Source organism: Rana temporaria, chromosome 3 (genome assembly GCF_905171775.1).
Source record: "Rana temporaria chromosome 3, aRanTem1.1, whole genome shotgun sequence".
Lineage (NCBI taxonomy): Eukaryota > Metazoa > Chordata > Amphibia > Anura > Ranidae > Rana > Rana temporaria.
In genome coordinates this window covers 112,016,422-112,028,815 of record NC_053491.1, presented here as the reverse complement: position 1 = coordinate 112,028,815, position 12,394 = coordinate 112,016,422, and the positions used below count along the sequence as shown (strand labels likewise).

At 40.4% G+C, this 12,394-nt stretch overlaps 1 protein-coding gene across 6 annotated transcripts in view; it reads right to left on the bottom strand.

Moving 5' to 3' along the window:
• Positions 1–12,394, bottom strand: part of NRF1 (nuclear respiratory factor 1) — a 76,497-nt gene that overhangs the window by 22,659 nt on the left and 41,444 nt on the right. For 3 of the 6 annotated variants that reach the window (XM_040343248.1, XM_040343253.1, XM_040343249.1), the window contains exons 7-11: positions 11,983–12,177; positions 10,415–10,516; positions 9,323–9,480; positions 9,158–9,193; positions 4,824–4,948 (exon numbers count right to left, since the gene is read on the bottom strand). In XM_040343248.1, the coding sequence (XP_040199182.1) occupies positions 4,824–4,948; positions 9,158–9,193; positions 9,323–9,480; positions 10,415–10,516; positions 11,983–12,177 (616 nt within the window). Of the gene's footprint in view, positions 1–4,096; positions 4,171–4,823; positions 4,949–9,157; positions 9,194–9,322; positions 9,481–10,414; positions 10,517–11,982; positions 12,178–12,394 lie in introns of all 6 variants that reach the window. The other 3 variants (XM_040343251.1, XM_040343252.1, XM_040343250.1) reach the window with 2 other exon arrangements.

Sequence of the window (12,394 nt, the reverse complement as noted above, 5' to 3'; positions counted from 1 at the left end):
GAGATTGGACACTCCTCCCCTGCCTGAGAGACCCAAGAGACGGCATCTGTTGTTATTGGTAGTAACAACTTAACCATTGTCAAGGCTGGGTTGGAACACCATGAAGATCCTTACATAGAGCATGTTTGTTCCATGTATACAAAAATGGTGCGCTGTTCCTTTCAGTAATTGATTTAACAATATAAAAATTACTAAGTGAATCACAAATTACCACCATAAAAATGATGTATATACACAAGAATAAAGTGCAAAGAATAATTACAAGCAAGCGATTTTAAATCGTATACATCGTATACGGTAGTGAAGGGGTTAACCAGGAGGGGGCGCTGTAGGGGTTACGTGTGCCCTAATGTGTGATTCTTACTGTGGGGGGGTGTGGCTGGGCGTGTGACGTCAATGATCGTCGTTCCCTATGACAGGGAACAGACGATCAGCGACAGGCTCACTAGGAAGCACGGTCAGAGGTTTGTTTACACTCACCTCTCCCTGTTCTTCCTCTCTGAGACCCGATGGCGGGACATCGGTGGCGATCTTAAAGGGGACGTACATGTATGTCCTTGTGCCCAGCCGTGCCATTTTGTCTACGTATATCGTCGTGCGGCGGTTCTCAATCGGTTAATGGGTGACCAGAACTAAAGTCCATTAAAATCGACTCATGTGGTATAAATATATAAACACAGTCCAATATAGATGTGCCAAACACGTTTTACAAGCATGGTGACTTACGAGGCTTTGGGACACAAGTGTCTGCACATGTTAACACAAATCAGAGCATTTCCCGAGTGCCATAACTTGTTCTAGGGCATCCACACAAAAGAGCAAGGCAGAAGGTAATGGCTGGAATTGCTCAGCCAAGGTACGGTCCTGGAACAGAGGATCTGGTTGGTTGTTCATTGCCCTAGTTGAGTTAGCTGCAGTTTGACAAAGTTAATTGCAGCAATAGTTGTTTGCAGAGCTGGACCAGCTAGAGTGAAGAGAGCCTTTAAAGACCACCTCAAATTTTGTCAGCAGAATCTGGAGGAAAATCCTCAATAGGTATAGTAAGAGGTTTGTTCAAGGCTGGAATGCCAGGGTCTACTACCGGAATAGACCAGTTCTTTGTGAACATTTTTTTTTCACTGGATAGAGCTCCACAATGATCTCAAAGAGGTAAAAATCTTTTCTGGATTGGGCCAATCTTTATAGATTGCCCATTCGATTTGTTCATGAATGGGGCATCTCTTACTACCCAAAGGAGGCATTACAAAAAGGGTGAGAATCAGGTGCGTCAATGCAGAGGGTTTTGCAAAACAGCAGAGGTGAGCATATCAACATTGAAAAGCATATTGCTTTAAGCTGGAACATCAGTGGTATAGGGGCCTGGGGGTGAAAAATCTTCCATGGCCTCATGCCTACCTGCCTCTAGAGCAGGCATATCAGGCTCTGACTCAGGAAGAAGTGGTGGGAGTGGGGAAGGAGCCTGGTGCTTTTGAGCCCTGGATAGTGATAGCTGTATTAAAGCCATCCATTGCCTGAGGGATGGTGACAAATTTGCACAAAAATTTGCCTTAGTCAAGTAGGCTGTGTGTTGTATGCCTGAGATTAGGAATGGGCCCAGGAAGGTTCGGATCCTAGTTTCCACCCATCTGAGCAATCCCGCCAGGAAGCCGTCACTGCACACCGCCAATCATAGGCAGTGAGGCACTTCCCAATCCGCAGCTGCACATACATATACACATCCCTTGCTAGGCTGCTCATGATTGGCAGTGTGCAGTGATAGCTTCCTGGCGCGATTGCTGAGGTGGGTTGGAACTAGGATCTTAAACACACCTGAGCCAATCTCTACCTGAGATAATGCTAGAATCAGATGCAGAATAAGGTCCTTCTCTAGTCGAAGGGTGTCATAAGGCCTCCTGAACACTGTAGAATAAAAATTCTCAGTACAGCTTTTACTTAGATAAAAAAACAGCCTATTAATTGTAACGTGCCTATGCACACAGCAGTCACGTAAACAATTGCTGTGCATTCTTCAGTAAAAAAATTAATAAAAAAAATCTGCATTTTTGGGAAGTAATTTGCGCCCCATGCACGCAAATGCTCATTTACATATTGTGCAGAACAAAAACACGAGAATACGTTTTTGTTCATGCGCAAATGCATATGTGTGAAAATACGCGCAAGTACATACAAATAAAAATAGTAAATGCTCAAACAGGAGTATTGTGTGCAAGAGGCCTTAGTCTAAGCAATCTGAATGTTTTACATGCCTGAGAGAGAAAATGATTGCTTAAAAGCATTTGCCACGGTTTTCTTTTGCCTGGTTTCCGTCATTGCTATTAATGAGGGTATTCTGCTAAGGGCTATTCAACTGCTGAGGTGAGCGCCCATGCAGAATTCTGCACCCGAAGCAACATTACAGGCTGCCCCCCATGGTCTGGGGTCCAGGTACGGCTCCCAAGGTTGCACCGATCTGGATGCACTGCTTCTATTGTTGTATTAGAAGACAGTAAAGAGTTGAAGAGTTAATTGACGAATCTGAAGTTAAAATATTAAACTGATTGTTATAAGATGCAGGGCCCAGTGCGGTCCACGGAGAATACCGTGGATCACTTGTTGTTATGGTTAGGAACCAGGGTAATTACTCTCAGGAAAAAGTCGAAGTCTGCTAGATACCATTGAATCTGCGTTAATCTATGCAAGAGCTGTAACTGTTACTGTGCCTTTTTGATGATTGTATTTGCAGAAAACAAAGTAAAAAAAAAATAAAAAATTAAACTGATTAAAGGAGAATATCACCTGTTGAACATGTTACACCCATACACACGATCCGAATATTGGACGAAAGCGATCATCGGAGGAAGAATTGTACGATTTTCGGATCGTGTGTACACTATTTTTGAGAGCCGATCACGACAGTTCATCCAATATTATTAGATCGGACAAGCATGAACATTTTCCTCGTACGATGCCAGATCGTACAATTTTCATTTAGTCAGTACAGTTGTCGTCTGAAAATACAATACAAATACACTACAACACACTTCCGATTTTTTGTTCTGTCATATGAAAATTTGTGACTTTAGTAACCTATTTAATTTCTACTTGCGACTATTCAGCAAAAAAAGTCGTACAATATTCGGATCGTGTGTACTGTCCATTAGGGCAGTGGTCATCAACCCTGTCCTCAGGGGCCACTAACAGGCCAGGTTTGCAAGATAACTGAAATACATCACAGCTGATATCATTTGCTCCTCAGTGATTGCAGTATTCTAGTCTGCATCTCCCCAAGGTAATACATAAAACCTGGCCTGTTAGTGGGCCCTGCAGGACAGGGTTGATGACCACTGCATTAGGGCATAACATGTTCACGTTGCAAGTGTCCAATCATCTGAAGATACCAGCCTAAAACCCAGCGTCCATGAATATCAAGCCTGTGTCAGGTACTGTATGTTTAAGTACTTGATGATTTACATGAGCAGAAAGATTAATAAAATTAAGAAAAATCATAATGAGAAGCCTTAAGTAGTACTTGCATGCAATAATTAGGGGGAGGGGAGTTTAAGTGTTAAATTTAGAGGTCAAGTGTAGTTTTAAAGAGAAGCAAAATGCTGGAAACGGTGGCCAAAACAAAAAACAAAAAGTCAGGCAAAAGGCAAAGGACCAGTCACTAGTAATAGCATGAGGTCTCCATACAGCTGATCTCTCCCCCATTACCTATAATCCTGCCTTGTTCAGCACTGTATCTGTGTGGGGTCATGCAGCCACCTACAAAGAGGCCGAGATTTGCTTCCCAATACATATTCCCAACACTCAGCTAATCAATCAATCAATCAATCAGATATAACCAAATAGCACAGCATTACTTGAGACTAGAATTTAGAGGCAGCAGTACCTTAGATCTCATGAATTGTAAGGAAAAAAAAAAAGTAAGGATATTGGGTCGAGTGCTGGCCTATGCTTCCTATGGATTTTGGACACACCACAATTGGCCAAGCACCTTGAATGGCTCATGATGTGCGCGGGGATAGTTACATATGCACTTTAAAAGAAAATTCCCCTTACACTATGTCCCTTTGACCATTGTTGTCAATCACTTTAGCTACTTCTTTATACGTACCATCGTGTGCTTATATTACAATCTGCACAAAAAAGTATATATGTTTTCATGTTTGGTAACAACCGCCAGACCATCTAACATGGATATAAAAAAAAAAAAAATATGCTTTAATGGATATGACACAATTTGTTGAGGTGTCAGTCTACAGGGAAATACAATATCATTTTAGGCAGACATAACGAAGACACTAAATGATTTGTTTGAGATATAAGCATCCTGTTTTAGGTTTTGCACAGGGACTCTGCTACATTGTGCCTTAGAGAAGGATGTACATATATTAAGAGAATGGGAAAGAAGGCTTGCCAGGCACAGATTTATTTGGCCTTTCCTTATCTGAATATTAGAAAGGCACTACCATCTAGCTCGTAAATGCCAACATCTTTAATTACAAAAAAAGTTTAATTTTATGAAATTACTCAAAATTGCGGCATCTCTTAGTAGTGAAGAATTGTTAAGGGGTTCAGGGTTGTCAATAGACATTGCTGTGAGAAAATGCACCGTTTCCACATCAGTCTTGTGTAAATAACTCAACACTGTGGATAAGGGCGATAGAAATAATATATAGACTACTAGATGGAGTGTAGCTACATAACTGCACCACAGCCCGCAAAGCTGTAGTGATGTTAAAAAGCCTGAAATATCTTGCACACGTTTCTGTCTAGCTAATGAAAAGGAAGTGTTCTGTACAATAGCAGTTATACAATTCTGCAGGATGGCCTGCTCTTACCATTGGCATCTTGTACTCCAGTTAAAGCCCCAACAGCTGCAGCCGTTTCTCCTGACAAAACGATCTGCCCTCCTCCCTGAAGTGTGGCTTCTGCCAAGGTGGCTACTGCATGAGCCGCTGCTTCACTATAGCGAAACAAAAACAAAAATGACAGAAGCAGGAATTCTTTTATAGCGTAGAGATATTGTAAAACTCACCTTGTTAAACAACCCATTCAGTTTAAAATACAAATAAAAGGCAAACCATTTGTGTATAGATTAAATGGATAAAAACCTTATAAATAACTTTATTTTTTAACAAGTGATCAAATTCCCTCTGTTCTCAACTGTATAAGAGCTAGGGGTGGAGAGACATCGGTACACTAATCTTCCCAGTAAAAGTCTGGGGGAGGGGGGCATCAGACAAGTCTGATCATTGGAGGAGATCAGGCTGAACAGGATACTTTTTTAGTACATGCTACAGCAGGCACATATTAGGAATATGAAATGTTGGGCTTACATAGTCTAAGGGCTAGATTCATGTACGAGATACGACGGCGTATCTCCAGATACGCCATCGTATCTCTGATTTGCGGCGTCGTATCTATGCGCCCGATTCATAGAATCAGTTACGCATAGATTTCCCTAAGATTGGACTGGCGTAAGTGTCTTACGCCGACATATCTTAGGCTGCATATTTACGCTGGCCGCTAGGTGGCGCTTCCGTATATTTACACAAGGAATATGCAAATTAGGTTGTTACGCCGATTCAGAAACGTCCGTCCGCCCGGCGCTATTTTTTACGTCGTTTACGTTAGGCTTTTTCCGGCGTAAAGTTACCCCTGCTATATGAGGCGTATCTCCTATGTTAAGTATGGACGTCGTTTCCGCGTCGAATTTTGAAAATTTTACGTCGTTTGCGCAAGTCGTTCGCGAATAGGGCTGGACGTAATTTACGTTCACGTCGAAAGCAATGACGATTTGCGGCGGAATTTCGAGCATGCGCACTGGGATTCTTTCACGAACGGCGCAAAATACGCAAGGTCACCATTCATTTAGATAAAGCACGCCCACATCATCCCCATTTGAATTAGGCGTGCTTACGCCAGGCCACATACGTTACGCCGCGGTAACTTAGGGCGCAAGTTCTTTCTGAATACGGAACTTGCGCCCTAATTTACGGCGGCGTAACGTATCGGAGATACGTTATGCCCGCACAACATTACGCAGGGCTATCTGAATCTAGCCCTAAGTTTATTATAAACTAAAACTAACAACCTCACCGAACATTCTGAGGAATCTACCTACTACAATTCAATATTCTACAGCTAAAAACTGGGACCAATGTTATAGAATGGCTTGTGTCAGATAAATATCGAGGTGTTACACAAGCCGATATTATGCAAATACTTGAAACAACCATTGTAGCTATCCCTATCAGTGTTCTTCCACGTTTAAAATTGAACGTCCCAAAATGTATTTACTAGTTTTTTGTAAAGTGAGGAAAAGTAGAAACTGACAGATTTTAATTGTTGTGTCCCACTGAACACATTTCCAGAGAAGAAATCCTCAAACACAAACAGCAATAAAAACCTGACCAGGTTCGGTTTCACAACTATGCGAATTGTAAGCTGCTTATACTGCATCCATTTTGCAGAAACATTTTGAATCTATTAGTTTCAATGAATCTGGTGCACATATGTGCATTGCATTCGCACTCCACAATGTTCAAAAAACGTGTGTGTTTTCTAGGCGTCGCGGTGCGAATTGCAGGCACATATCCTTCTATGGGACCGCATCTGATTCGCAGATGTGTTCCCTTCTGAACATGAATTCTCTCCCCTCCTTACTACACCTCCTCCCTCTACCAAGTTACCTGATCCGCAGCTACAATGGAGAGGAACCGCTGAATAGCTGCTTTTTCTCTTTGCAGAGAAACCGGAGCTGGAATTCGCACCGCACATGTGTGACCCCAGCCTAAAAACAGTTTTATCTATAATGTCTCCAATAAAAGGATTTTCCCACAATTCCTTATTTTTGAGCCTGGTCATTATGGAAACAATTTTTATATTTTCCATATATATATATATATACACTTAATCGCATACTGCTATAATAGCATCTCATTTAAAGTCCCAACCCTCCATTTTTTATCCCCACAATTCCTTTCTTGGCAACAATATATTTCTTGTGGGGACAAATCCAAAAATGAAAAAAAATCTGACAGACAATAACATTTGGTCTACGAACTGTGGACGCCGACAACTATGGTGACTTGCATATAAATACAAGCTGTACAGTCTAGTATAGGTAAAATCACACCAGTGGCAAAAGATTGTATTACTACCATTGTTTACACTCTTCACCAGGACATACATTTTTTATTTTATACAACCCCACATATTTCATAAATCATCCGTGTTCTGCTCAAAGTCCCCAACCCTATATAAAGCTTGCCATAATTGTGGCGACTTTTCAAAAAATGTCAATACCTCTATGCTAGAGTGTAACTAAACATTGATGATATAGCACATTAAAATGGTTCGAAAGCCTAAACATTTTTTTACCTTAACCCCTTGACGCCCGCAGTACGCAAATATGCAGCTTCTTGGTGGGTCACATATTTGAGGCCCTGTGTAAACAACTTACCATGCTGAGAGCGCACTCCCTGCACACTCCCAGCGTGGTAGCCAGCGGGGATCAGTAAGCTCCCAATGCATACTTGCGATCAGGAGCTTTCAGCTCGCGTGATACTGATAGCCAATCACAGTGGTCACATGACTCGAATGCTTGCCTCCCAGCTTTTAGAAATCTTAAAGGGCCAGGAGGCAGTCAGTGGGAAAGGGTTAATGCATTCCCTGCATTAAAAAGGTAAAAAATGTTTAGGTAAATTATATTGAACAGAATCCAGTTACATCCCTTCACCCATAGAAGTACATTGCTATCCAATTTTCATCCATAGGAAGGATGAAAAATGGGCAGACAGAACACCCGTGTGAAAAGACCCTTTAAATGTATCATCTTACATTTGTCTATGTATGTCTCTCTTACAGTGGTATTAAACCCAAACATTTATTATATTGCAGCTTACCAATCATCAGATGTGGTGGCTGCATCAGGTTTTTTCTTTTGGCTTATTTCCAGTTTTCACCTGGTGATCTGGCCAGTAACACAACTCCTGTATTAGTGAGACACCACTCTGGATGAATGAAAACAGGAGGCACAGCAAGCAGCAGTATTATCAGTCCGGATGTATTAGCAGATTTAACTAATTGAAGCCAAACTCCAGCTAATACTTTTAAATCAGTTGCAGCAGTTTTTCTTTCTTCCCTTGGGATTTTACATGAATAAAAGCCGATTTTTAAGTACACCTGCCAGTGATAAATGGTTTGTCTCATCCGTGTAAAACTGATACATACTTTTGGAGAGCTTGAGCTTACGAAAAACAACATACTTGCTGGCTGGATTGACAGATGGAAATAGAACAAAGCCTAAAGCCTCGTACACACAATCGGATTTTCCACAGACAAAGCCTCGGACTTTTGTCTTGCATACAAACAGCACACAATTGTCAGCCAACAAACAAGAACATAGTGACGTACTACGTGTTTTTCAGCTCTTTAGCGCCACCCTTTGGGCACCTTCTGCTAATGTCGTGTTTGGTGAGCATTGCTTACGAGCATGCGTGTTTGTACTTTGGACTTTTGTCCGACGGACTTGCGTACACACGCTTGGAATTCGACAACCGACCGTTGTTCGCGGAAAATTTTAAATCCTGCCATCCAACATTTTTCCATGGACAACAATTGTCTGATAAAGCATACAAACGGTTGGATTTTCCGCCAACAGCCTGTCATCGCACAATTCCCGTCAGAAAACCCAATCGTGTGTGTACGAGGCTTAAAAATGAAATGCAGCCATCAAAGAATTGGTAAGCTGCAATTTAATAAAAGTTTGCTTTTGGGTTTAATACTGCTTTAAGTAACACAATCATTACGGTCTTTTAAGCATGAACACTGCTTTAAACAAAAATAAATAAAAAAAACAAAAATAAAATATGCACAAGGATACCTCTCAAACTAGAAATCAGTAAATGTATGTAATAACCCGTGTTCACTGCATGATTTTCAAAACTGTCTCAGTTAAAATTCAGCATGCAAGTATAACATTACAAATGATCAGCATGCAGAAGAATCCAAACCCAAATTACATTGCACATGGCAACATTTTTCTCAAGACAACTAGACTTTAAAGTTTGTTACATTGCAAAGAAAATGATTCATTTACATATTGTACATTGCAATACATATTTTCAAGACAGTAAAAAAATAACAGTTAACTTCGAGTACAGCTTACCCTAGTGTCCGACCGAAAAAATTGTTGTGGCAGGACCTATAGGATGTGTAAACACAAACTCAGAAGAAATAAAAATAACCATTCACATATCCAGCCATTTTCATGTAGAAAGTCTCACCGGCAGTGCAAGTCGAGTCATGGACTGCAGAATACTGGCATAATTACCTGTTTAGTGCCATGGTGACTGTAGCACCTTGTGCCATGTCATGTGATGCAGCAACGGCAGCTTCAGCTAGGGAAGCAACAGCTTGAGTGGCTTCAGATGCTTGTGTTGTCTGAATGGTCATCTCTCCACCTTGAAGCGTTGCCCAGTTTTGTTCTACCTGACAGAATAAATGTTGTACACTTCACTACACAATACATATATAGCATTTCATATTAAACAACATCATAAATTTACATTCAAAACTATTTCTCTGACCCAAGTGCACATTTCAGGTAAAGATCATAATGCAAATGTTGTACAAAGTGTATTTTTAACTGCAAATAATAGTTCTATCATGTGAATTGTTAACCTCTTAGGTAAAGAGCAAATTAATTTGTTTAAACATGGTATCATCGTCCTGAGAAGTATTGAATAGAGATAGGACTTATGGGACCCCCAACACCCGAAAGACCAGAACAAAAAAGGAGGGGCAGTAGGACTATTGCGGTACAAAGCTGAGTAGGTAAACTCACACAGAGTAGATATGATAAAGGTTTATAAATTTATTGACATGGTATCAAAAAAAATAAAAGACATCAAAACAACAACAACAAAAAACCTTGTATTGTTTATGTTGTTTTGAGGTCTTATTTTTTTGATACCATGTCAATAAATTTATAAACTTTTATTCCATCTACTCCTTCCATCTATTTTCCTTCTATCTACTGTGTGAGTTTACCTACTCAGCTTTGTACCACTATAGTCCTACTGCCCCTCTTTTTGTTCTGGTCTTTCGGGTGTTGGGGTCCTGTAAGTCCTATCTCTATTCAGTTCTATTATGTGATCAACGTGTTGACATTTTATTCTCAGTAGACACACACAAAGCTTCGCCATAGAAGTGTACTAATGACACTTTGGAATACCATTTCACTAGTCTGTTCTTTTTTATAGGCTTAAAATGCAGTATATTAATTTTTACATATATAATCACAACACAAAGAACATGCATATGCAGCTGCAAACTTTGTTCATTTCGCAAGAATAGTTTTTACATTACCAAACTTTGTGCTGTATGTTTCTGTACATATTGTATACAAAAGTGCATGTCTTACCTCACCATCACTGACTGTAGAATAATTAACTTGTGCAACAGTTACTGTAGTCGGTAGCTCTGAAGCATCTGCCAATGTGGCAACAGTAGCACCTGTGCCAACCTGGAAGGAATGAGCAAGATAGATATATTATTCAGATATACGGTTACCATAACAGCATATTACTAAAGTGGAGCCAGAGCTCTACTGTCATCTTTTATGAGCTCTGTGCCATGGGCCCAAAGGTCTTCAGAAATGTGGATGCGGTTTGCTCACAGACAATAGGTATATAACATGGCCCTCTAGACACCAACAGATAGGCTCCAATAATATGGCAACATTAGCACACAGCTCATTAAAGATGACTGTACTATTAAGGCTAAGCTGCAGCATTGCTTCAGATACATGGGATGAGTGTCCCAGAGGCAATATACATGTGTTAATACAAGATGCCATTCTTCTCGAATTCTTTGCATGTTGCTAATAAAATGTGCAGCCTGTGCTTACAACCACCGAATGTACAGAGAGAGCGCTCATCTATGCAGGTCAGTTTTGGGCACCAGTTCACCATAAGGATATTGGGGAAATGCAGAAGGGAAACCAAACTGATTAGCTAAAATGAATTTATTCTCTCTTGAAAAAAGCAATTAAGGGAAATATGAGCACCATATATCAATACATAAGTGGTCCACATAGTCATTCACTTTAAGGTCATTACAGAGAACAGGTGGGCACACTATGTCTGAAGCTGGAGGAACAGAGATTTAAACTTCACATATACAGAAAGGCTTCTTCACAGTATTAGCTGTGAAAATGTGGATTAGACTCCTTCGGGAACTGTAGACCGTTCAAAAAAATAAATAAAAGCGCTGGAAGCATTTTTAAATGTATAAATTATAGTTGGATATTAACAATGTATAGGTGATAACACCAGCAAAGGTTGATCAAGGGAAAAATACAAATTTTGTTCAGGGATCAAGAAGGGATTTTTTCCCACCACTGAAGCAAATTGGCCCAGTGATCAGGTGAGCCCAGAGTGATGACAGTAAAATCCAAGTAATATGGGGGGGAAAAAAACAATACTATGTAACAATGAATGATCAAGTACCACTAAAGCATCTTTGTGTGTCCTTTATGAAGGAATTTTCTTCATAACAGGGAAAATGATAGACACAAGGATGGAGAATGTGGGTATTGTGAAAGGCTCTTTATAGGGATTTTTTTTTGTTTAAACCCTGAGGATCAACTCTGGGTATATGGTTCTGTATATGACTTTTTTTGGGTTGAATTAGATGGACTTGTGTCTATGTAAGGCTGTTAAGTTCTGTTAAAAATCTTCCCAGCATCCTCTCACAGTCAGAGTGTGTGACAGAGTGCACTGTAGCTTACTGCTACAGAGGAAAGTTGTGCCACCTGCCCCTTTCTGCCATTCACAGAACTCTTATTACACTCCCACAATGCATCACGTTCCTGCAAATGGGCAGTGAAATCCTGCCATGCAACTGTTCCACCACCTATTCAGTCGAGCTAAAAATTATTTATACTGCTAAATTTATGCCAAGACTAGTTTATATGCACAGACAACAAACCTGAATAAGGGATACTGTGCCATCTGGATTGCTGATAGTCTGTACCACAGTCTGTGATGGCACAAGGTGAGCAATGCCATGTGCTGTTGCCATGTGGTGTGGCTGCTGATCCTCAAACGCATATAACAGATCTTCCCTTCCGTGCTGCTTGTAACAGTTCTTTACTATCGTTCTTAGTGCTTGTGTCCAAGATACCTGTAAAAGAAGCACTCTAATCATTAGAATCACCGACCAATATCAATCAGCATCAAAGACTAATATTAAATCCATTTTTAAGCATCCAATAGCTGGCATATTAAAGAGGAAGTAAACCTTCTGTAATATTGCTTTTAACAAATACACCTGCAAGAGAAAGGCATAATGAGCTAGTATGCACAGCATACTAGCTCATTATGTGTCACTTACCTGAGAA